Below are 27599 nucleotides of genomic sequence, written 5' to 3'. Positions count from 1 at the left end.
CACTATTGCAACTCGAGGCTTGAATTTTTTCTTCAATTCTTTCAGCGTGAGAAACACCGAGCGTATTCTTCCCTTTTGGTTTTCCATCTCCAGCTCTTTGCACATGTCATTATAAAACTTTACTTTGTCTTCTTGAGATGCCCTTTGAAATCTTCTGTTCAGTTCTTTTACTTCATCAATTCTTCCTTTTGCTTTAGCTGCTCGATGCTCAAGAGCAAGTTTCAGAGCCTCCTCTGACATCCATCTTGGTCTTTTCTTTCTTTCCTGTCTTTTCAATGACCTCTTGCTTTCTTCATGGATGTTGTCCTTGATGTCATTCCACAACTCGTCTGGTCTTCAGTCACTAGTGTTCAGTGGGTCAAATCTGTTCTTCAGGTGGTCTCTAAATTCAGGTGGGATGTACTCAAGGTCATATTTCGGCTCTTGTGGACTTGCTCAGATTTTCTTCAGTTTCAGCTTGAACTTGCATATGAGCAATTGATGGTCTGTTCCACAGTCGGCCCCTGGCCTTGTTCGGACTGATGATATTGAGCTTTTCCATGGTCTCTTTCCACAGATGTAATCAATTTGACTTCTGTGAGTCCCATCTGACGAGGTCCATGTGTATAGCTGCCGTTTATGTTGGTGAAAGAAGGTGTTTGCAATGAAGAAGTCATTGGTCTTGCAAAATTCTATCATTCGATCGCCGGCATTGTTTCTATCACCAAGGCCATATTTTCCAACTACTGATCCTTCTTCTTTGTTTCCAACTTTTGCATTCCAATTGCCAGTAATTATGAATGCATCTTCATTGTATGTTCGATCAATTTCAGACTGCAGCAGCTGACAAAAGTCTTCTATTTCTTCATCTTTGGCCCTAGTGGTTGGTGTGTAACTTTGAATAATAGTCATATTAACTGGTCTTCCTTGTAGGCATATGGATGTTATCCTATCACTGACAGCGTTACACTTCAGGATGCATCATGAAACATTCTTTTTGATGATGAATGCAACACCATTCCTCTTCAAGTTGTCATTGCCAGCATAGTAGACTGTCCAACCCACTCCACTGCCATCTAATTCAAAATGGCCAATACCAGTCCATTTCAGCTCACTAATGCCTAGGATATCGATTTTTATGCTTTCCATTTTATTTTTGATGATTTCCAATTTTCCTAGATTCATATTTCGTACATTTCAAGTTCTGATTATTAATGGATGTTTGAAGCTTTTTCTTCTCATTTTGTGTCATGCCACATCAGCAAATGAAGGTCCCGAAAGCTTTATTCCATCCATGTCATTAAGGTCAACTCTACTTTGATGAGGGAGCTCTTCCCCAGTCACCTTTTGAGTGCCTTCCAACCTGGGGCGGGGCGGGGGGGGTGGTCATCTTCCAGCACTCTATCAGACAATGTTCTGCTGCTATTCATAAGGTTTTCCCTGGCTAATGCTTTTCAGAAGTAGACTGCCAGGTCCTTATTCCAAGTCTGTCTTAGTCTGGAAGCTCAGCTGAAACCTGTCCACCATGGGTGACCCTGCTGGTATCTGAGTACCAGTGGCAGAACTTCCAGCTTCACAGCAACATGCAAGCCCCCACAGTACAACAAACTGACAGACACATGGAGGAATGGCAAGTAAGAACCTCTGAAAATCCCTTCATCCATAAAAGCATTGAGAACACTGAAAAAAGCTGGCAAAATCAACTTTTTCAGAATTCTGGAAACTAGCTACATGCTTGCAGCAATGCAGGAGTATTTATTCATGAAAAATGGCTGAATTTTAGTAACAATAGCAAACTTTGTGGCATTTTAACTCGTCCTATTTCCATGCCTTCTCCCCAGCTCTGGGATAGCCTTGAAAACAACAACCTCTTGACTACAGTAGCTGTGAAAATAAGCAGCCAAATACCACTAGAGAGGGCAGAATAGGTTTGCAGGTATACCCAAAAAGCCCTATTACCAGAAAATTATCATTATTTGACCTGCCTATCAGCTTCTTGGGAACCCCTTCTCAGAGGGAGTGTCTTTATATGACCTGACTCAAACTCACTCGGTGTGAATGAAACAGGCTGCTCAGCCGTATCTTGAATAGCACCTGAGCCAATTTTTTTTCTTTCTTCTTTCTCTCCTTTCCCTCCCCTAGCCCATCCCTGCCTCCAAGTAAGATCTGATGTTATCTCCCCAAATGGTTAAGTGTTAACCAATGTTTCCTCTAAGACTGTGGAAAACAAGTGATATTGATTTAAGCCTGTCAAATAAGATGAAGGATGGCGCCAGCTACCCCCTGAGCTGATGGGATAATGGCAGAAAAAGATCAACATGTTTGAGATTCGACCACCAACACCAAACAGAAGAAAGAAAGTGAACATTCCACAAGTCCTTAAAACTTATGGTCCCTTTTCCCTTAAAAACCCAGACCAATCGGTAGTCTGGTAAGACAGAGGACTTTAGGAGGAGATCATTCCCCTCTGTCTCCATATACCAGTATATCTAATAAAGCTCTTGCTACCCACCTCACCTTTGTCTCAAGAATTGGCTATTTGCAGCTGGCAGCCCTAACTCGCCAAATTGCCGTAACATAAATAGCCTGTTCCCCTAGGGCATTTGTCAACAACAACAACAACAAAAAAATCAGTGACAATTGAGTAACATCACACCAGTCTGAGATGGGGATAACATTGGGGGCAAACAAAAAAACGAACAAAAAATTTAAAACAAAAAGCTGGGAACTGAGATGTCAATCAGTGGCGTTACTAGGGAAATGCCTGTGTATAAAAGTGTCCCTTTAGTTAGTTATAACAATAAAAACATTTTCTGTAAGCCCAGCTCACATGTATCAATATGCCTCCAAAGCTAAAACTCTATGCAAATTTACTTTTTGAACCTTCTATTGTGCTCTGGTCAGAACTGTCATTATGACCCAATTACAATGAGGTCTCGAATCATGTGGTTTCGTCTGCACTGGCTACAAGCACACGCTGTTGTTTTTGTTGCTGCCAGTGTTTTCATAGTCACCAATTTTGTCAAATTTTCTGGTGCTTTAGCTACAATATTGTGGTAATTGGTATTTGTGAATCTATAGCAATACCTTTTTTGAGAATGAAGTAGTAATTAAAGGAAAAGAAGGAGTGATATATGGGAATTACAATTTACGAGCAACATTAGTACAAAAACATTACTAAGGATTCTATACGTTCTTTTACGGGAGGAGGCCCATGGGGGGTAAAACATCATGAGTTACTGCATGGGTGACACCAACCCTAGTGATGCCACTCATATCTACAGAGAGTTTTGAAAAGCTCGAATATAATCCTGGGAATCTAGAAGACCATACAAATATACAACACTGTGTACATGCCCAAAAGAATTAAGAAGGCCCTAATCTCTCACCTCTCTGACATCAAGGCTTTGCATAAGCAGGAATTGAAAGCTAAGACAGAGTTGTATAGTACCTACTATAGCACTGAAAATATGCCCCCACATGCACAAGAGCCCCTTGGCAAATGCTAAGAGACTTATTGGTCAAAGACCTTGAAGGAAATCTCTGTCACAAATTCAGAAGAGGACATAGAACTAGGGATATCACTGTCGAAGTCAGATGGTTCTTGGCTGAAAGCAGAGAATACCAGAAAGATGTTTACCTGTATTTTACGGACTAAGCAAAGGCATTTGACTGTGCGAATCATAACAAATTATGGATAACATTGCGGAGAATGGGAATGCCAGAACACTTAATTGTGCTCGTGTGGAATCTGTCCACAGACCAAGAGGCAGTTGTTCTAAAAGAACAAGGGGATACTGCATGATTTAAAATCAGGAAAGGTGTATGTCAGGGTTGTATCCTTTCATTATACTTATTCAGTCTGTATGCTGAGCAAATAATTCAAGAAGATGGACTACATGAAGAAGAACAGGGCATCAGGATTGGAGGAAGATCGTTAACACCCTTCATTATGCAAACGACATAACCTTGCTTGCTGAAAGTGAAGAGGACTTGAAGCACTTACCGATGAAGATTAAAGATCACAGCCTTCAGTATGGATTACGCCTCAACATAAAGAAAATGACTATCCTCACACCTGGCTCAATAGGCAACATCATAATTAAAAAACAAAGAAAAACAAAAACCATTATCATGGAATCAATTTCCACTCATAGCAACACTATGGAGTACAGTAGGACTTCCCTATAGGGTTTCCAAGGCTGCAGAGTCATCCCTCAGTATCCACAAGGGATTGGTTCCAGGACACCTTCCCCCCGCCCACCAAGCTCAAGTCCCTTTTATAAAATGGTGTGGTATTTGCATATAATTTGCATATAACCTGTGTACATCCTCCCATATACTTTAAATCATCTCTAGATTACTTACAATATCTAATACAATGCAAATGCTATGTAAATAGTTGTAAAGTGCTATTAGCACGTTACACTCCCTTTTAGCCTTTGAGGGATGGCTTTGACCACTTAATTGCTTTTCAGGAGCCATTTTTTCACAGAAACAAAGGGCGAACACAACACAAGTAGCTAACAAATGAGACGCAAAGAAACAATGTTCAAAAGAGTGCTGGCAAGAGACTAAGAATCTGTGAAAGGGCAGGAGGCTATAGCAGGGTGAGCCTATACGTTTGGATTGTGCATAGTGCTCGTGCGTGGCAAATTCAAGTTTTGCTTTTTGGAACTTTTTTTTTCCTGAATATTTTTGATTCACAGCTGATTAAAAATGCAGATGCCGAACCGGCTGATAAGGAGGGCCAGCTGTAATCTTTAAGGAGTGGCTGGTGTGTTTGAACCACTGACCTTTTGGTTAGCAGCCTCACACTTAACCACTGCACTACCACGGCTCCTAACGCCATGATAAATAGAGAAAATATTGAAGTTGTCAAGAATTTTATTTTATTTGGATACACAATCAACACCCATGGAAACAACAGTCAAGAAATCGAATGACATATTGCATTGGGCAAGTCTGCTGCAAAGGACCTCTTTAAAGTGTTAAAAAGCAATGTTACCTTGAGCACTAAGGTGCACCTGCCTCAAGCCATGGTATTTTCAGTAGCCTCATATATATGTGAAACCTGGACAATGAATAAAGAAGACTGAAGAAGAATTGATGCCTTTGAATTATAGTGTTGGTGAAGAACATTGAATATACCATGGAGCACCAGAAGAATGAACAAATCTGTCCTGGAAGAAGTAAAGCCATCCTTATAAGCAAGGACGGCAAAACTCCGTCTCTGTACTTTGTACATGTTACCAGCAGGGACCAGTCCCTGGAGAGTGACATCATGCTTGGTAAAGCAGAGGGTCAGCGAAAAAGAGGAAGATCCTTAATATGATGGATTGACACAGTAACTGCAACAATGGGCTCAAACATAGCAATGATCATGAGGATGGTGCAGAACTAGGCAGCGTTCCGTTGTTTTACATACAGTCTCTATGAGTCGTAACCAACTTGACGGCACCTAACGGCAACAACAACAAGCTGAGTAGAGACTTCAGTGGCCAGACCTGACAAAGAATACCAACTTTGCATAATTAGTTCAGGAAAATAACTAAACAAACAGTAACAACAAAACAACAACAACAAATAGGAACATAAATTCTGGGGAGAAGGAAATCTGGTTTGCAGAGTTGTCACATTATATTTTTTTAATGTCCTATTTTCCACACACAAAAAAAATTAAGAGGTGTAAAAAATAATAGGAAATTATGGCCCAAACACAGAGAAAAAAAAGAATCAATAGAAACTGTCCCCGAAGAAGCTCAGACATTGAATTTAGCAGACAAAGACTTCAAATTAGCTGTTATAAATAAGTTGAAAGAACTAAAGAAAACCATCTGTAAAGAACAAGAGGAAACTAAAACTTGAGTCACACACATTTCCAACTGAGGTCAAACAAGGCGATGCTCTAACTTCTTGTTTTAGTTCTCAGACTATAAACAAATATCCTATTTAATGCTGTGTTTTTCACATTTTTGTGCTTTTTGTTGGTGACTTCACCCCTTAAAATGGCCCCCATGCATAGTGCTAAAGTGTTGTCTAGTGTTCCTAAGTGCAAGAAAGCTGTGATGTGCGTTATAGAGAAAATGTTAGATAGGGCTTCAAGGAGACCTTGTGATGCAGTGGTTAAGAACTTGGCTGCTAACAGGAAGGTTAGCTGTTCAAACTCACCAGCCGCTCCAAAGGAGAAACATGCAGCAGCCTGCTTCCGTAAAGACTACAGCCTCGAAAACTCTATGGGGTAGTTATACTATGTCCTACAGGGTCTCTGTGGGTCAGAATTAACTGATGGCAACAAGTTTTTAGATAAGCTTCATTCAGGCATGAGTTACAGCACAGTTTTCCTTCCATGTAATGCTTATAAATCAACAATATATATTAAGTAAGGTGTCTTTAAATAGAAATACACATAAAACAAGCTTAAGTATTGATTGGTTGATGAATACATGTTCAGAGGCTTGCAGGAACATAACCCTCTGTTTACCCTATAGTAATAGTTCAATGTTTGCTAATTCAGTGTCTGCAGCACCTTTATAGAACATAACTACGATTAATAACAAGAATCAACTGTAAATGGTGGTGAGTAACTTGTTTATAGTGCCGTGTTGGCTCCACCTTTTGGTGGTAAATAAATTGAATACACACATAGAAAAAAAAAATTATCCCCACCTCTCACTACACACAAAAATCAATTCCAGGGTTTCAGTAGATCTAATGTGAATTCAAACACAATAGAACTCCTAAAAAAAAAAATAGGAGAAAAACTTCTGTTTTAGGGAAGGCAAAGATTTTTTTTTTAAGACACAAAAAACCTCAAAAGGTAACCATGGACTCATCAAAATTAATAACTTCTTTTTTTTTTTTTTATTATATAACAAACTCTAATAAGACAGTGAAAATGCAAGCTACAGAGCAGACAATTTTTGCAATATATCCGACAGAGGACTTGTCATAGAGTATAAAAAGAACTACAAATTGATAATAAAAAGACAATCCAATATAAAAATGGACAAAATACTTAGTTTACAAAAAAAGATATTCGAAGGGACCAAAATATGAAAATGTGATCAAATTTACCAGGAAAGTGTAAATTAAAACCACCAAGAGATACCACAATACTCCTACTAGAATTCCTAAAATGAAAAGGATTGACAATACCAAGGGTTTGGGGAAAATTTGGGGCAACCGTAACTTTTACACATAGCTGGTAGAAGTACAAACTGGTACAACCACATTAGAAAACTTTTTAGCTAAACAAATACTTAATCTTGTCCAATCAAAGACATATACAAAACTACTCATAGCATCACTATTTATAACACCTAAAAACTGGAAACATCTCAAATGTCCATCAACAGTAGAATGGAAAGATATACTGTACTATAACCATATATTAGAATACAATATAATGAGAGTGAATGGACCACAACAAAATGAAAATATAATGAATCTCTCAAATATAATGGGAGCAAAAGAATCCACATACAAAAAGAGTATATATTGTACCATTCCGTATACATATATATATATAAACCTGAAAACCAAACCTGTTGCCGTCAAGTCAATTCCAACTCATAGCAACCCTATAGGACGGAGTAGATGTGCCCCATAGGGTTTCCAAGGAGAAGCTGATGGATTTGAACTGCAGACCTTTTGGTTAGCAGCCATAGCTCTCAACCACTTTACAGCCAGGGCACCCAGCTATCTATATATTTATCTGTCTGTCTAACCTATCTTTCATCTATCATCCATCCATCCATCCATCCATCCATCCATCCATCCATCCATCCATCCATCCATCATCTATCTACCTACCTATCATCTATCTACCTACCTACCTACCTATCTAACCTATCTATCTGTCTGTCTACCTACCTATCTAATCTACCTATCTATATAATTAAGAAGTAGGCAAAACTATCTAAGGTGATAGAAGTCAGGATAGAGGTTTATTTTGGGAGTATAGGAGATGGTGGGGACAGGGCTTGAGGTTTGTCTTAGGTTCCCTAGAGAAACAGAACTAGTGAGACACATAGATATAGATATGGGTACAGGAATGAATACCCATTACTGTCGAGTCAATTCTGACTCATAGCAACTCAATAGGACAGAGTAGAACTGCCCCATAGGGTTTCCAAGGCTGTAAATCTTTACAAAAGCATACTGCCACATCCTTCTCCCAGGAGCAGCTGGTGGATATGAACCACCGACCTTTTGGTTGGCAGTCGAGCACTTAACCACTGTGCCAGCAGGGCTTCTCTGGGTATGAGTATAGGTATAGAAACAGAGAGAGAGAGAGAGATTTAATTCATGCGATTGTCAGTGTTGGGAAGTAGGGAGAGGTAGAACACCCTAGGGAAACTCCCCCCCCCTTTTTTTTTTTAAATAATATCTTATTGTGTTTTAGGTGAAAGTCTACATAGCAAATTAGGTTCCCATTTAACAATTTTTTATACAAATTGTTCCATAACATTGGTTACATTTTCACAATGTGTCAGCATTCTCCTTATTTCCGTTCTGTTTGTTCTGTTTCCATTACTCTAGCTTCCCTGCCCCTCTTTACCTTCTCATCTTTGCTTTAGGGTTAATGTTGACTCTTTGGTCTCATATAGTTGATTATTTAAGGGAACACAGTACTTACAGGCGACCTCTGGGCCTTTTTGCTCTTAAGGCCTTCAACTGCTTTATTGAGGTTTGCCCACGTTATGGAAGGTAATCTGCTTTACTTAAGGCCAGCTGATTTGATCACATGTAACTACTTTACAACCACTAGACTAGTGTTTTACCAAACAACTGGGCACCATGGCCTAGACAGGTCAACACATAAAACTAACCATCACAAGCAGGTCTCTGGAATACTGGTAATAATGTATTTCTTGATCGAGGTACTGGTTACATGGATCTGTTTACTTTGTTAAAATCCATTGAACTTTATAATTATCATTTATGTACATTTCTGAATGAAATGTATAATTCAATAAAAGCTTTACAAAATAAATTGAAATAGGCACCTACATTGCTCTCCTTTTTCCTGCTGTGGTGAGAAGCAAATCCTGCTGTTGTTGATGCTTTCAGTTTGGTTTCTAAATTGGGAGCATCTTAGGAAATCGGGCCAGGAGGAGTTCACCATCCCCAGGACTGATTCACAGCCCTCTTTTGCAGCCTCACAGAAGGACCTACAAGGCAGGAGACCATGACTAGAAGGAAAAAAAAAGGAGAAAATTAATGTTTTTACAGACTTCTTCTCTAAATAATAATGAAATTAAGAAAAGTAAGACACCGGTGCTACATTACTATCTTTATTTAGTCCTGTAAAGAAGAGTTTAGCCACCCTATTGTCTCATTAAGATCTCTGGGTGGTGCAAATGGTGTGCACTCTACTACTAAGCTAAAGGTTGACAGTTGGAACCCATCCAGTGGTACGACAGAAGAAAGATTACAGCCAAGACCCACTCCTATGAATACATCCTAGAAAAATAAGAACCGTCACATGAGTAGGCACATGTGCATTTATGTTCACTGCAGTGTTATTCACAACAGCGAAAAGATAGAAGCAACCTAAGTGCCCATCAAAGGATGAATGTTTCTCACAAACTATGACACATACACACAATGGAATACTACACAATGATAAAAAACAATGACGAATCTGCAAAACATCTCACAACATAGATGAATCTAAAAGGCATTACGCTGAGTGGATAAGTCAATTACAAAAGGGCAAATACTGTATGAGACCACTATCATCAAAATTCCTGAAAGGGTTTACACACAGAAAGAAACAATCTTTGATGGCTATGAGGGAGTGGGTGGGAGGGAAAAACACTAACTGGACAATAGTAAAGTGATAACTTTTGTGAAGAGTAAGACAGGACATAATACTGAGGAAGTCAGCACAATTTGACCAAGGCAAAGTCACAAAAGCTTCAAGTTGTTGCTGTGTGGTGTCCTGTCAGTTCTGACTCATAGCAACCCTACAGGACACAGTAGAACTGCCCCATAGGGTTTCCAAGGAGTGGCTGGTAGATTCAAACTGCCAATCTTTTGGTTAGCAGCTTGAGCTCTTAACCACTTTGCCACCAGGGCTCCGTAGATGCTTCACAGATACATCCAAACTCCCTGAAGGACCAAATTACTGGGCTGAGGGCTGGGGACCATGATCTTGGGAACATCTAGCTCAACTGACATAACAGTTTATAAAGAAAATGTTCTACATCCAACTATGGTGAGTAGCAAGCATCTGAGGTCTTAAAAGCTTGTGAGCAGCCATCTAAGATACTCCACTGGTCCCATCCTGTCTGAAGCAAAGGAGAATGAAGAAAGCCAAAGGCACAAGGGAAAGATTAGTCCAAAGGACTAATGGACCACAACTATCACAGCGTCCATCAGATTGAGTCCAGTACAACTAGATAGTGCCCGGCTACTACCACTGACTGCTCTGAAAGGGGTCGCAATAGAGGGTCCCAGACAGAGCTAGAAACAAATTTAGAACAAAATTCAAACTCATAAAAAATGACCAGACTTACCGGTCTGAGAGAGGCTGGAGAAACCCTGAGAATATGGCCCCTGGACACCCTTTTAACTCAGTACTGAGGTTACTCCTGAGGCTCACTCTTCAGTCAAAGATTAGACAGGCCCATAAAACAAACAATAATACACTTAGCTCAACCACATATCTGAGACTAAATAGGCACAGCAGCCCAGGGGCAAGTATGAGAAGGCAGGAGAGGACAGGAAAGCTGGACAAATGGAAACGGGGAACCCGAGGTCGAGAAGAGGAAAGTATTGACATGTTGCGGAGTTGGCAACCAATGTCACAAAACAATATGTGTAGAAATTGTTTAATTAAAAGCTAATTTGCTCTGTAAACCTTCAACTAAAGCACAATTAAAAAAAAAAAGGTTATAGCCAATAAAACACTATGGAGCAGTTCTACTTATAACACATGGTGCTGCCATGAGTTGAGTTTGGTTTTTGGTATTGCCTTGATTCCAGAAGGAATAAGGTAGATCCATAATATATCATCTAACTATCTCCTGTACAAGAATTTATTCCTAATTATTTTTTAATGTCCTGTATCAAAATATACTTATCAACCAAAATAATTCTATTTAATATCAAAAAAGACAAGCTAACGCAGAAATAATGCCCTCAATTTAGAAAGGCAAATGTAGGCCACTACATAGGTTACTCTTATTTTTTTTATCTTCCCTTTGATAAGTTCAGTGTCTTGCCAATATATCTGAGAGACAGACAGAGAGAAAGTTGTTCCTTAACTTCCCCTGCCTCCTTGGAAAAGAAACATTATACAGACAAGTGGCAACTTGGAAGACCTTGTACAATTATTTATCTTTTCATATTTCTACTTTGTCCTCTGCAAAATAGGAAAATGCAAGTAATCATTGGTAATGGTAAAAGCAATGAACCTCTGGAGGGTGTCTTTACTCGCTGGCATGTAATCTTGGCTCCATAGCTCCATGTTTGGGGACTAGGACTCTAACAATGCCAAGGCCACACACTTATTCTCTTGTGGACCCAGGTGGCTTTTTCTACTTTATAGCTCTGGATTGTGTCTCTTCCCCTGGCTGGCCATCTGGCAAAGGCATTTCAAATGGTATTAAGGAAACTGGGAAAGAAAAAAAAAAAAAAGATATACATATATGTGTGTGTGTATGTGTGCATATACATATATGTGTGTGTGTGTGAAATGCTTCACAAATGTAGCATCAATAAAATATTGCAGAATCATATATTAGTTCTGTAAGAAATCTTCAACAATACGTTATTCAAATCCTTTACTTTTGACAGACCCAGGGAGATTCTGGGATGGATCTGAGGCCACATAGCCTCTTAATCATGCAGGCAGGAACAGAATCCAGGTTTTTAACTTTCAGACCATGCCCTACCTACTATCCCGTATAAGGACCTATTTCTATTCTCTTTTCATATTTAAAAGAGAAAAAAAAAAAAAAAACAGTGCCATCAAGTCAATTCCAATTCATGGCGACCCCGTGTGTTTCAGAATAGAACTACTCCTTAGGGTTTTCTTGGCTGTAGTCTTTACTAAAGCAAATCATTAGGCCTTTCTTCTGTGGTACTGAGTAGGTTTGAACCACCAACCTTTTGGTTAGTAGTCAGTTGCAAACCGTGTGCACAACCCCGAGTAATTGTGCTTTCAAAATGCCTTGATCAAACAAACATGTTTACAATACCCCATTTGTACTTCTACAGATTACGGACACGGAACTGATGGAGTCTGTAAAAGAATTTTGGGAGGGACATCTTGTTATAGATAAAAATGTGGAAAGGGTACTTAATAATTACATTCAGATACAAATGCTTTTGACCTTCCTCTCAGAAACTCACCTCAAAATTCATACCTTTTAGAATGCTGATAATTATTCATACAATCATTTACATACATTAAATATGTAACTAAATTTAATAGTGTCCATGTGGAAAGAGAAGTTTTGCCTTTGGAAGAAGTAGCTTTCTGACATAAAATATGAATCGGTGTAAGCAAGTATTTTGGTGTTAAAAAAACACCTGACTGCCAGTCAGAAAATATATTTAGATATTTACAAGACTAAGAAAGTATCACTAAAGTAACATTGCTCTTAAAGATTTCCTGTTCTAAATCTCCTCCTGGAAGAGTCAGAAACTATACTTTCTCAAATAAAACTGAGGTACATGGTTGGGGAACGTGGAGAACATAGAATAATCATCACTACGTAATTGCTTACACTTTGCTAGGCATTGTTGTGTTGCACGTGATAATTCTCACAACAGTCCTAAGTGTTAGGTAGTATTAGCATTCATCCCTGCTATTACAAATAAGGAGACTGAGGCAGAGGAAAAATAAAAGAGGCTTGTCCATCAATGAGTGGAAAAGCCAGGATTCAAGCCCAGGAAAACTGACCCAAGAATTCTATTAACTACTTTATGACTCCCTGGGTAGTGCAAATGGTTAACACGCTCCGGTGCTAACCAAAAGGTTGAAGATTCAAGTCCAACCAGAGATGTCTCGGACAAAAAGCCTGGCAATCTACTTCTGAAAGAATCAGCCACTGAAAATCCTGTGGAGCACAGTTGTATTCCGACATACATGGGTCACTACAAGTTGAAATCCATTCCACAGCAATTGGTTTTTAATTGCATTTAAGTTCTTACAAACTATTTCCTCATAAATATATGTTGTAAAGCACAACTCAGGGCTAGTGTAAACCTCAGTATACACTTTCCCGGGGGAACACCCTTATACATGATGGCTTGGGTCTCCATTCATTGACTAAAGCCTAATTAACCTGCAATGAATCAGTATTTGCTTAAGGGACTAAGGAACACAAGAAAAGGATAAAAGCATTTCTGCTTTCTTTTCCAGGTGTGAGGCAATCAACAGTAACGTTTTAGAACAAGCTAGGGCTGTCCTGGGCATTCCTCCCCTGCCTCCTAGCCTCTAACCTGGGCCCCAGTGTCCTGATACCATCCTAATGGCCCCCACTACAGCACCTCACCCAGGTGGCCACTTCCACTAGAACACTACTTGCTCTTTAAACATTTTCTTCCCTTTCTGCAATCAAAACTACATTCCTGGAGTGTCCCTGATGTCAATTAGGCTTTCAGAAAAGAAAGCAAATGAAAATAATTCTGAGTAGCACATAATAAATGATGGACATTTTACCCTCCCACAGGTTTTTGTGCCTGTAGAAGAAGACTACTTGCTGGATCTAACTGGTGGAATTCCAGGTACTATTTAAAGGGGGAAAAAATACATTGTGGGGCGGAAAGATCACTGCAAAGCTGACCAATACTCGAGGCCCCAACTCTTCCCAAGTGCTCCTGGACTTTTTTCATTTTTGAACTCACATATTTTTTGATCATTTCATGTCTTTTCTCAGAATCTTCTATAGTGACAGTAATGAAGCTCACAGAAGGGCCTGCGAGATTGTTTTCCTGTTCTACAGTTGAGTCTTTAACTCAGACACTGACTTCTTGTCACTGACCCTTCCCATGGCCATTTTTCTGCAGGAAAGCATCCGTCTACAATCTTACAACTTTCACATGTCCACTCTCTGATCTTGGGTCAACAGTTTGCTTGCACCAAGACAGTGTCCTCATTGAAAGCGAGGGGTTTAGGAGAGCTAGTTTTTTGTGGCCTGACATTCTGTAAATCAAAATTCCTTCTTCAATGCAATGCTTCTCAGAGGAGCTCTGAAAATCCTACCAGCTTTGCTAAATTTCTAAAGGTAAGAGACATTTTTCTCAAGATTTGTTTTGGGAATATATAGAGACATTAAAACACCATTAGGCCCTCCATTCTAAAAATATGGCCTAAGAAAAATGTCCAGAGTGTTTCTGAATAGCTCTCTTAAGAGGTATAACCAACTGAGACGCATAAGCTTCAAATTGCTAGACCAGGACGTGAGAAATAGTGATAGGGTATTAATACCTAGCAGCCCTTTCAGATAGTGAGGGAAATAAGGGGCTGTTTGTTCTTGCTTTGCATGCAATTCAACTGCCTATGAGGAGCTGAAGTATTTTGCTTTTCATCACATGGGACAGTGTGGTGAGATGGACCACGCTATTTTGGAAGACAAGCGCTCATATCCAAGCAACAAACAGACCGATAACTTAAAAAACAGTGTGCAGCCCAGGGGAGGAGTCAGGTTTGGCTATCAGAATACTATTTTAGAAATGAGGATTATTTTAAATTGATAGGTAAAGTGCATTTGATGTTGTGCAAAAGTCCCTAACACATTTCAACTAAAGTTAAACCTTAAAAACCCTTACACCTCCTCTATAATTACTTGTTGAAACATTTTCTAAACAGAGAGATAGTGAGGCTTTTGTGGTATTTTCACTAGGGAGGATTTCTAAAATGATGTTATGTACAAAAAAGAACTGTACCTTTTACCCATAAAATTTTTAGAGAATTTATTTACTGGAAATTTTACAATTTACCTACAAAAAAGATAAGTTTTAATGGCAAAATAAGTTCTGATAAGGACACAGAATTAAAACTACTGAATAAGCTACAGCTACAGAGTAGGCTTATATGGCTGATGGATTTTAAAATTTTATAAGCCACTTTTGTCTAGCTTTGTATTTTGAACTACTTTTAGAATTACAGAAAAACTACAAAGACTGTACAGAAAATTTTTCATACATCCCATACTCAGCCCCCCACTCATGCTTGCATCTTAAAAACTATAGTACAATTATCAGAACCAGGAAATTAACATTGGTACAATAGCCTGAATGAAACAAAGGGCTTTATTTTAATATCACCTGTCTTCCAATACCCTTTAGTTGCTTCAGGATCTCCATTTAGGATCCCACATTGCCTTTAGGTCTTACTTTTTATCTTCGGCAAATAAATTAACCTTTAAATATATTACGGGAGCTCATGGCTTTAAAACTCTTGAAGAATGGTACACTGTTTGTGGCAGACAGGCTCTAAAATGTCTCCCAGTGATTCACGCCTATTGGTATGAGCCCTTGTATAATCCCCTTCCCTTGACTGTGGGCTAACCTAGTGACTTGCTTCAAACACATAGAATGTAATGGGACATCACTTCCGTGATTAGGCTAAGATTGTGACTTCTGCTTTGCTAGCAGACTTCTTTTCTGGCTTTGAACAAATAAGTGTCATGTTGAAGAGGCCCACATGGCAAGGAGCTGAGGGTGGCCTTTAGCCAACAGCCAACTAGGAAATAAGGCTGTCAAGTCAATAGCCCTTGAAGAAATGAAACTCTTCCAATAATCAAATGAGCTTGGAAGAGGATCCTTCCCCAGACAAGCTATCAGATGAGACCCCAGCCCTGGCCAACACCTTGACTGCACCCTTGTGACAGACTCAGAAGTAGAGCACCCAGCTAAGTTGTGCCCAGATTTCTGACCACAGAAACTGTGAGGTAATAGATGTGTGTTTTCTCAAGCTGCTAAGTTTGTGGTAAAGTGTTATGCAGCAATAGATAACTGATACACTATTCTTTGAAACATCCCTCGGTCAGAGTCATGCTGCTGAGCTACTCATTGATGAGTCTCGCAATCATTGAAAAATATATACATATATTCCTAAATTCTTGTTAGGCTGATCTATTCAATGAACAATGTTTACTAAGGCATAGTCACAAGAAGCTCCTAGAGCAGCAACTGAAACCCAAACCTACTGCTGTCGAGTTGGTTCCAATTCATAGTGTCTCTATAGGACAGAACAGAACTGCCCCATAGGGCTTCCAAGGCTATAAATCTTACGGAAGCAGACTGTCCCCTATTTCTCCCAGGGAGTGGCTGGTGAGTTCGAACCTCTGACCTTTTGGTTAGTAGCTGAGTGCTTTAACCACTGCACCCCCTGGCTTGTAACATTACTTAATCATGAAGACAACATTAGTGCTTGAAGGGACTTACAAGATCACCTAACAACATTTTCTCCATTTACATTGTGAGAAAGTTGAAACCTAAAGAGGGGATTGTCATGGCCAGATACTGTGACTCCAGCTCAGTGCTCCAAACTATGTCATGTAACTGGCCTTTTCTCACTGAGCCATGGATAACTCAGGGCAGAAATCTACAAATGACACAGGAGCATAAATCCGTCACTGCTAATGGAGTAAAAAAAGTGGCTTGTTCTCTCTATGATGGGCAAACAGCATCAGCCATCTATGTCAGCAGATTCTGCTGGCCTTGAGAGACCTCACGAGAAGTATGGCTTAATCGGGGTACAAGGCGGTCAGGACAGAGGTTTCCTTGGTACTCAGCTCTACTAGACATTAAAAAAAAAAAAATTTTTTTTTTTTTTTGTGCAAGTCAAACTTTATAATTTCCATTGTCTCACATCAGAAGAGAAATAATGGGAGAAATCAGGGTATTTTTGGTCACATTGGTCTGAAAACCAGGACTGTATCTATCTGATTCATCATTTGTAGCAGTCATGGTTCCAGCAGCAAAAAGATGACATACTAAACTGGGATCACCGTAGAGCATTTAATCAAGAGGCCACTTACAGAGGTTCAGGCAGGGTTTAGGAAAACAACAAGGGGCAGCACAGTAGGCTGGGCCAGGGAGTTGTTGGCACACTAGATAGAAGGGACAAAGAGAAGGAGCAGTTACTGAAACAAGGAGAGAGTTGTATGAAAAGGTGCCTGACAGGAGCCATAGCCACTCACAGAGGCATGCAGCTAACCCCTGTACCATGTTACGCTCGGATCTGCAAGTGGCTCCCATTGGCTGAGTCCAACAGGGAGCTAGAGATCAACCATTGTTGAAACCAACCTCCTGGGGAAGAGCGGGATAGAGAAAGATGGAAAGCAGATGCAGAGAAGTAAATGAAAAACATCCAGCACACTGCTGCCTGCCTGGCACATACTTGTCACAGGATTAAACGCAGTGGTGTGCCAACAAGTCTTTAAACTATTATTAGCTCAAAATCTGGTAGGAATATTTATACCACGGAAATCAGCAAATGCTACAAATGAGGGTTGGTTGCTTTGTTTCCAGAGACGTTTTACCAGCAGACCACTGAAAAGAAGTATAAATCATGTCATATCGTAGAAAAGGAAAGCTGTTTTTACTTTCCACTCAAAGGAAAATTACTGCCATGCACTTCTTGAGCAAGATTAAAACATTACCTCAATATTAACTCATTATCTCCTCCATTCCCACCACCACTCCCCCTCTGGTATAAGTCTCCAAGCTCAAAACCTTTGCCTTACTCTCAACCTTACCATTCATACGCAATTAATTAATCCCCAAGTAATGACAATTTTTTCCCTAAAATTCACTGAAGTCTATTTGTTCCTCACTCTCCCTTTTTATGTTCTAGTGAAAAAGTAAACTAGCTGTAGTTTCCCTGATATATATTAGATCCAGTTTGTTAAAAAGAAGAAACCAGTTTGTTACTCTGCCTGAAATGCCTTTTTTTATCCATTTTGTCCACAAACTTCTATTCATCCTCCAAAACTCAATCCAGGAATTACCTCCTCCCTGACAGTAGCCTTCCCTAACAATGCCAGATGGCATTCATCTCTCCTCCTTCCCTGTGTTACCCTCTGACTTAATCATCTAGTGCTGCTATAACGGAAATACCACAAGTGGATGGTATTAACAAAGAAAAATTTATTTCTTCACAGTAAAGTAGGCTAAAAGTCCAAATTCATGGCATCAGCTCCAAGGGAAGGCTTTCTCTCTCTTTCTGCCTTCTCATCAATCTTCTCCTGGACTAGGAGCTTCTCTGCACAGGGATCCCAGGTTCTTGGTGGTGTGAGGTCCCCAACTCTCTGCTAGCTTCCCTTTCCTTCTTATCTCTTGAGAGATAAAAGGTGGTATAGGCCAAACCCCAGGGAAACTCCCTTTACATTGGATCAGGGATGTGACCTCTGGAAAAGTGTTATAATCCCACCCTAATTCTCTCTGACATAAAATTACAATCACAAAATGGAGGATAACCACGCAATACTGGGAGTCACGACCTAACCAAGTTGACACATATTTTGGGGGGACACAATTGAATCCATGACACCCTCATACCTTGTAAACTGATAACATGGTACAGCACTTCAATTGTTTTCATATCTGGTCTCCTATAGGGTCGCTATGAGTCAGAATCGACTCTACGGCAATGGGTTTGGTTTGGTTTTTTATTGTGCTCAGTCCCTTGAAGGCAAGACTGTGTTTTCTTCATTTTCACATTCCCTGCATCAAACAATATACCTAGCATATGTATGTGCCAACAAGTGTTTGCTAAATAAAGAAATCCACCACCCATCGGACAGCTTGCCGTACTGTGGTGGCCCGCGTGTTGCTATGATGATGGAAGCTATGCCACTAGTATTTCAAATACCATCAAGAGCACCTATAGAGGACAGGTTTCAGCAGAGCTTCCAGACTAAGACATACTAGAAAGGAAGACTTGGTGATCTACTTCTAAAAATTAGCCGATGAAAATCTGATGGGTCACAACAGAATATTGTCCAATATAGGGCTGAAAGATGAGCCCCTAGCATTATGAAGTAATTGCAACATGGACTGAAACCTACTAATGATCATGAAGATAGTGCAGGACTGGGCAATGTTTCATTCTGTTACACATAAGGTGTCATTAGTCAGAGGCAACTCAATGGCAATAAAAACAAAAACAAATGAATAAGATAAATTCATCATTTTCCCAATATCTTTGTTCAATAAACTGATGTCGGGAGCTAAAAGGACACTTTCAAGCATGTTCCTGGCATGACCCTCCACTGTTCTTACACCCACTCCTCAAAACTCACGGCCTTGACAACAACATCTGCTTGTAGCTCTGATACCATCATGCCCACTATCCCCGACTTCAGTTACCACAGGATGCTCAGGATATTGGGGTCTCCCTCACTTCCTGAATGCTCATATTCTCATGGATCAAATGTCACCTTCTCAGTGAGGCTTTCCTCAACAACACACTGTTTAAAATTGCACCTCTTGCCGTCTCACCTTCACACTCCCCAAGCTCTCCACTTTCTTGTTTTATTTTTTCCATTGCATTTATAAAATTACATATATATAACTACATATTTTACTTCTTTATTATCTATTTGCTTATTTCCTATCCCCCTCCAATACAATATAAGCTTCATGAGGCCAGAGACTCTTATCTACTTTGTTTGCTGCTATATCTTTAGCGTATACAGTAAAAAAAACAGTTGTCAGAGAGTCAATTCTGACTTATGGTGACTCCATGTATGTCAGAGTAGATCTGTGCTCCATAGGGTTTTCAGTGGCTGATTTTTTGGAAGTAGATCACCAGACATTTCTTCCAAGGCACCCCGGGGTGGAACCTTTCTTTTAGTAGCCTAGGGCGTTAAACATTTGCACTACCCCATGAAGGACTCCTAGTGTCCACAGTAGGTACTCATAAATATTTGTTGAAATAAATGAATCATGTATGGAGGATGATTTGGTGAGCTGCTTGGAATAAAATTGTCAAAAGCAGAGTTGCGAGTAGAACCATCATCATCTAACTCTTTACTTAAGAGGTTGTACAAGAGCTCACGACTGCTGCTTTCATGTGATTCCTCCCCTTTAGGTCAGCAAATTCTACATGTGCTATTCAATCTTTAAATCATAGCCATGTAAGAGGAAAGTGCCAGTAAAATTGCTATGGATGAAAACCTTACAGACTAAGTGTCTCGTTTATATGCCAATTGTAGGGTGTCACCTTTAAAATAGAGAAACTTCAGGAAATACCGAAGGGTAAACACTGCTTGAGTTGTTAAGATGGATGTGGATAATGTAAAGCCACACAACAACCCTGGAAAGAGAATATGAAATGTATACCCTTCTACCGAACATGATCAACATGTTCCTGAACCTCATTAATATTTGGCACACTTATTGGAGCTCATGGGATAGGGGATCAAGAAACCACAGAAGAAACTTGTAATGGTTAAATTATTTTTGCAGCTGTTTTGGTTTTTACACATCACATGAAATGATCCCTTTAAAATGGATCTTCAAATAAATCGAATCACAAGTATTATTTCTAAATTCTAGCCACATCCACATGATACCAATGAATTATTGAATAGGAAAAAGAAAAACTGCTCCACTGAGTTTGATGAAATACTTGTGCCTAAGACACTGTCAGTAATATGAAAAGGCGTTTTCAGAAAGATTTGATCTGTCACAGGCTGACCCTTAAGTTTCACATCTTTGTAAAATAAGTGGATTATTTGACTGTATATTACCCACATTTTGAGTTTATTTTACTTCATAGAATGAAGTCTCATCTACCATTTCATATTTATACAGTCGATTCTCATTATTCACCTTAGTTATATTCTATACAGTCACCGTAAACATTGAATTAGTGAATATTGAACCATTGCTCTTAGAGAAAATACAGGGTTAGGTTCCTGCAAGCCTCTGGTCACAAAATTTTCATCAATCGGTCAATACATAAGTTCGATTTATGTATTTCTGTTTAAAGACATCTTATTTAATATATATTGTCACTTCATTAATGGTGAATGAGAGCTAACAGTACTACAATTCATGCCAGATGCAGCTTATCTAACACATGTATTTTCTCCATAAGTCACATCACAGCCTTCTGGTGCTTGGGAACACTTGACAACATTTTAGCACTAGGCTTGGGGGCTTTTCAAATAGCAAAATCATCAACAAAAAGCACAAAAAAATGTGGAAAATGTGGCACTAAATAGACCACAGAAGGGACACTTGTTTACAGCCTGAGAGCTAAAACAAGAAGACAGAGTATTGCCTTGTTCGACTTCCGCTACAAATATGCATGCCAGGTGACTCAAATTTTTCACCTCTCTGCACATATCCACAAATAACTATGAAAGGACCTCGAGTGCTGATTTGCAGATTACAAATAAATTTTATCAAGTAGGCAAATTCTCAAATATGGAATCTGAGAATAATGAGGATAGACGATATGCAGTGCTAAAATGCAGACTAGATCACCAGCATAGCCTAACGTTGAAAAGAAAACTGATAAAATTGACCACCTGAACAGCCAGCTGGCTAGCCCTGGCATGACTATAAAGAGTGCCATTTCCAAGTCAGCACATAAAATCAACAATAAGTGGAAAATGACTCTCAGAATATTTAGCCAGTAATAGTAACAAAGCTCATCATCTTTTTTTCAAATACTGGCCTATAGGACAGAGTAGAACTGCCCCATAGTTTCCAAGGAGTGCCTGGTAGATTTGAACTGTTGACCTTTTGGTTAGCAGCCATAGCACTTAACCACTATGACACCAGGGTTTCTTTCCTACATAAATTTAAACGAGCTATAATAATGAAAAATGAAATCCAATTCTGTGATGTTTCTACTTCTTCCCAAATTTGACACAATACATTTGTTGGGACATAGGTAAAATACTTAGAAAATTAAACTCAAAAAATAAAAGAAAACCCGTTGTCATCAAGTCGACTCCAATTCATAGCAACCCTATAGGAGAGAGTAGAACTGCCCCATAGTTTCCAATGAGCAGCTGGCAGATGGGAACTTTTTTTTCAATTGGACTTTAGATGAAGTTTTACACAGCAAATTAGTTTCTCAATAAACAATTAATACATATATTGTTTTGTGACATTGGTTGCCAACTCCATAATATGTCAACACTCTCCCCTTCTCTATCTTGGGTTCCCCATTTCCAATCATCAGGCTTTCCTGTACTCTCCTGCCTTCTCATCCTTGCCCCTGGGCTGGTGTGCCCATTTAGTCTCATTTTGTTTTATGGGCCTGTCCAATCTTTTGCTGAAAGGTAAACCTCAGGAGTGACTTCAGTACTGAGTTAAAAATGTGTCTGGGGTCATACTCTCAAGGTTTCTCATATCTGTCAGGCCAGCAAGTCTGGTCTTTTTTTGTGAGTCAGAAATTTGTTCTACACTTGTCTCCAGCTCTGTCTGGGACTCTGTATTGTGATCCCTGTCAGAGCAGTCAGTGAGTGGTAGCCGGGCACCATCTAGTTGTACTAGATTCAGTCTGGTGGAGGCTGTGGTAGTTGTGGTCCATTAGTCCCTTAGACTAATCTTTCCCTTGTGTCTTTGTTTTCCTTCATTCTCCCATGCTCCAGATGGGGTGGGACCAGTGGAGTATCTTAGATGGTCGCTCACAAGCTTTTAAGACCCCAGATGCTACTCACCAAAGTAGGATGCACAACATTTTCTTTATAAACTGTTATGCCAATTGAGCTAGATGTTCCCTGAGACCATGATCCCCAGCCTTCAGCCCAGTAATTTGATCCCTCAGGGAGTTTGCACATATCTATGAAGCTTCCATGGCCTTGCCTTGGTCAAGTTTTGCTGGCTTCCCCAGTATTATGTACTGTCTTACTCTTCACCAAAGTTACCACTTATCTATTGTCTCTTTAGTGATGAACTGCCGACCTTTTGGTTAGTAGCCATAGCTCTTAACCACTGCACACATGTAATTATTCTCCATTTAGGAAAAAAAAAAAATCAATAAAATAAGCTTAAGCCGACTTTTTACAATAAATGGATTCTTCAAAAAAAGTGGTTTTAAATCAAATCATATTTTCCAATTGGCTTTTAAGAAGATTTCAGGGTTTCATTTACATAGGAGATTAGCATATTCTGTCTTATAAAATTGCATATATAAAGACACAGTAAGCCACCTAAAAATACATTATAAGCAGACAAATTGGTTACTTTTTACAAAAATATTATCAGTAGCATTCAACTGAAAAGCAGTGTGTCAGTATACTGAAGTGCAATAATAGAAAACGTGATTATAAAGCAGATGGTAGAGGGAGGCTTTATAATGGTGGAGTAGCAAATACTTTTTTAAAATCATTCAAATAACAACTTTTGTGCCTATCTTGACCCTTTGCCTGGAAGTCATCTCAGACTTCTTTAGTAGGATAATGGGGCTGAAACGAAATGTATATATATATATATATATAAAAATATATATATATATAAAAAAATATATATATATATATATATATAACATCTGTGTATTTGAAATGACAGGAACCTTTCACTGTAACTTTAAATAACAGGAAAGGAGTATGGGTTCATTTTTGCCAGGGAACTCTGAAGTTTCTGAAAGAAAGTCTAGGACATTTATTTGAACAAACTGAATTAATTGTGCCTTCCAAAAAGGAAATTTTAAATATGGTATCTGTTTCTTTTAATATTTTTTTTTTCTTTCTCTGCTAGGGTCTGAAACAAAATATGCCTAGAACTTTTATTTGCCTATATAGGATCTTAACAAAAGCAAGAGCTTAAAAGATGAAAGTGGACTTCCAGACAAAGTGGCACTACAGACAGAAGCACCACGCTGCACCTCCACAGCAAAGACCCCAAAAAACTAAGTAAAACAGAGATGAAAGCCATTCCTGGAACCTGAAGCATCAAGTGAAGAGATAAAGAATTCAGCCAAGCACCAAATGGAATAAGAAACTGACAGAGGATAGAGAGCGAGGAGAGATACGTGCAGAGGGCCCTATCAGCTAAGGCAGCATGGATCCTCTATCCTGGACTTCTGTCGGGGATCAGCAGACAGGGAGCACAGGAAATCTGCTTCATGGAGCTCCCAGCAGGAGACAGATACACACTTTCCCACCCCCTATTCTCTCATCGCTGCTCTACCTCTGAGCTTCCTGGCTGACTGCAGCGGCTCAGCTGGCTGGCAAGTGCAGCATCTGTGCCTCTTGGATTCGCCCCACCCACATTGCAGGTCAGTGGACAGGGAGTACAGGGAAAGCAGCTTCACGAAGTTGCCAGCAGGAGGCAGATCACCTGGTAATGAGTAATATAGCTTTCCTAACCCCCACTCTTTTTCCCCTCCCCTTTTGGCCTCCTCTGCTTCCCGCCAGCTGCAATCTCTTGGCCAGGTGGCAACTGCTTCCACCCCAGGCCGCTTGGATTCACCCCGCCCACACTGGCCGGTTCCCTGAGCTAGTGTTGCTTCTTTCAGTATCTTTTGGTTTCATCCATGCCTCCCACCACCTCCCCCTCCTTTCTCTCAAACACCTGGCTCTGTGTGCCACCTTTGCTTCTTCTTGAAAGGCTGTGAAGCCCCGCTTGACTGTGGAATCACTCCCCTGGCCCGTGACACCACACTGGTGGAATCTCTGGGGCTTTTTGTTGTTGTTGTTTCTTTTGTTTTGCTTCGTTCTGTTTCATTTTGTTTGTTTTCTTTTTCCTTTCGTTGCTTTGGAGCCCCTTCTAGTTGGGCTGCACTGCATGACTTAGGAGCCACTCCTCCAATCTGTGCAGCTGCTTGTAGGTGGGGTCCCTAGTGGCATTTCTTTTTGTCTTTTCTCTCTCTTTTTCCCCTTCTGTCTTTCTTCATTTCTTAGTTCTCACCTCTCTACACCTACCTTCTTTTCCTGTCTCCTGAATACCTGGAGCTGTGTGACATCTATAGCTCCTCTAGCCAAGCTATACTGCACAGTCTGGGGGCCACTTTCCCAGTCTTCATGGCCCCACCACTGGGACTCCAGGGCTCCTGGTGGCTTTTCTTTCTTTTTTTTTTTCCAAATTTTAATCTATTTTTTTCCTTTTTCTTTCTTTCTTTCTTCTTTTTTCTTCCTTCCTCCCTTTCTTCCTTCTTTCCTTCCTTTCTTTTTTTCTCCTTTTTGCTTTTCTCCCTTTCTTGGTTTCTCCTCTCTCCACTCCAATGGTAAGCTCCCTTAACACTCTTATTTTTTTTTTCCCTTGCTTCTTTGTTTTTGGCTCCTCTTTCTCTCTCCTCTATCTCCTCTTTCCCATACCACTATTATATCCACACATCACAACTTTCCCTCTCTTTCCTGCCTACTTGCACCCTGCACTGAACATCACACCCCCAAGCAACACAGGCACGGCCTACTGGAATCTGCCCAGCCCTGATTCCTGGTCCACCCTGTCAGCCCTAGTACGTGCCACAAACAACCCATCCCAGACCTTCTCCTTCAGCTGGACCTGCCCTGCTTCACCATAGCTGAATTACTGGCCCTGCCTATTAGACAAAGAGGTGGAGAGTATTGTGACTACACATGAGCAAACAACAAAGAACACACACCCCACCTGCTCAGACATAACCAAATAAAACAAAAAAGCAGGATAAAAAAAAAATCTACAATCAAGAAAAGAAGAAAATACCAAATGTCCCAAAGACAGCAGACAATATCAAAACATGTTAAAAAAAAAAAAAAAAAAAGAGAAGGATATTTACAGTAGGCATCCAAAATAACACACCAGATGACTTTCCAGTAGAAGAAAAGGCACTAGAACTACCAGACAGGGAATCCAGATCTCTTATATTCAGAGCAATCCAAAAGTTGATGCAAAAAGCAGACAAAAATGAGGAAAAAATAGACAAATTTATGGAAAAGATGGACAAATTCATGGACAATACAGACAAAAAATGGAACAATTCAGGAAAATAATACAGGAACAAAATCCCAAAATAAATTCACAACTAGAAATCATACAAAAACAGCAATTAGAAATCCAAAAGATAAACAACAAGATTTCAGAAATGGACAGTATCATAGAAGGGATGAGAAGCAGGTTTGAAATGATGAAAGACAGAATCAGTGAAATTGAAGACAAACACTTGGCTACTACTCTGTTTGAGGAAAAATCAGAAAAAAGAATGAAGAAACCTGAGAATTATGTGGGATACAATCAAAAGCAAAAATTTATGAGTGATCAGAGTTCAACAGGGAGAGGAAGTTGAAAACAAAGAGGATCATTGAAGAATTGCTGACAGAAAACTTCCCTAATATCATGAAAGATGAAAAGCTGACCATCCAAGAAGCTCAATGAATCCCATATAGGATAGACCTCAAAAGAAAAACACCAAGGCATGTCATAATCACACTCACTAAAACCAAAGACAAAGAAAAAAATCCAGAGAGCAGCTCGAGAAAAACAAAAAGTCACATACAGAAGAGAAGCAATAAGACTAAGCTCTGATTATTTGGCAGAAACCATGCAGGCAAGAAGGCAATGGGATGACATACATCAAACTTTGAAAGAAAAAAATTGCCAACCAAGAATAATATATCTTGCAAAACTTTCATTCAAATATGATGGTGAAATTAGGACATTTACATATAAACAGAAATTAAGGGAGTATGTAAAAACCAAACCAAACTTACAAGAATTATTAAAGGGAGTCCTTTGGTCTGAGAACAAACAACATCAGACCATAGCCTGAATCCAGGATGCAAGATTGTATCAGCCAGACACCAACCTAGGAAATGAACTCTCAAGGACTATCCAAAATCAAAAGAATTGCAACAGGGAACCAGAGAAGTTAATCTGTAAATGACAACAACGTCAGAATAATAAAAGAGGGAATAAATGGTACAGGTATAGAGCTTTCTAATGGAGAGGAGGGCAAGGCAATATGAAGTAATAATAGACTGGTTCAAACCTAGGAAAATAAGGGTAAATTACAAGGTAACCACAAAGGAAGTTAACAAAACTACTCATCAAATGAAAGAAGAAAAATATATAGTCTCAATAAAAACAAAATCTACAAAAACAAGAGAAATCCACAAACAAAAGGAACTCAGCTCAGGAGAGTAAGAGGAACAAAGAAAATATTAGCACCACACAAAAAAATCACCATAAAATGACAGCAATAAACTCACACCTATCAATAATTACACTGAATGTAAATAGCTTAAATGCAGCGATAAGAGACACAGAGTGACAGAATGGATAAAACAAGCAGGATCCATCAATATGCTGTCTATAGGAGACACACCTTAGAAACAAAGATGTAAATTTATTAAAAATTAAAGGATGGAAAAAAGGTATCAACCAAATAATTACCAAAGAAGAGCAGGAGTGGCAATACTAATCTCAAATAAAGTAGGCTTTAAAATAAAATCTGCCATAAAAGGCAAAGAAGGGCACTATATAATGATTAAATTTATGGTTAAATCATGAAGATTTAACCATAATAAACATCTACGCACCCAGTGACAGAGCTCCAAAATACGTAAAGCAAACTCTAACAGCACTGAAAAGAGAAATTGACAGTTCCACAATAATAGTAGGAGACTTCAACACACCACTCTCAGTAAAGGATAGAACATCTAGAAAGAAACTCAACAAAGATACAGAAGAGCTAAAGAGTACAATCA

General features: G+C 39.4%; 1 protein-coding gene across 1 annotated transcript in view; it reads right to left on the bottom strand.

Moving 5' to 3' along the window:
* The window catches only part of CORIN (corin, serine peptidase), a 321033-nt gene that overhangs the window by 175058 nt on the left and 118376 nt on the right, over positions 1-27599 (bottom strand). The window contains exon 5 of the mRNA XM_023555029.2: positions 8995-9176. Within this exon, the coding sequence (XP_023410797.2) occupies positions 8995-9176 (182 nt within the window). The remainder of the gene's footprint in view (positions 1-8994; positions 9177-27599) is intronic.

This window comes from Loxodonta africana, chromosome 5, assembly GCF_030014295.1.
Source record: "Loxodonta africana isolate mLoxAfr1 chromosome 5, mLoxAfr1.hap2, whole genome shotgun sequence".
In the NCBI taxonomy this organism is placed as follows: Eukaryota; Metazoa; Chordata; class Mammalia; order Proboscidea; family Elephantidae; genus Loxodonta; species Loxodonta africana.
The sequence above is the reverse complement of the archived record's forward strand: the minus strand, read 5'-3'. Positions and strand labels throughout refer to the sequence as shown.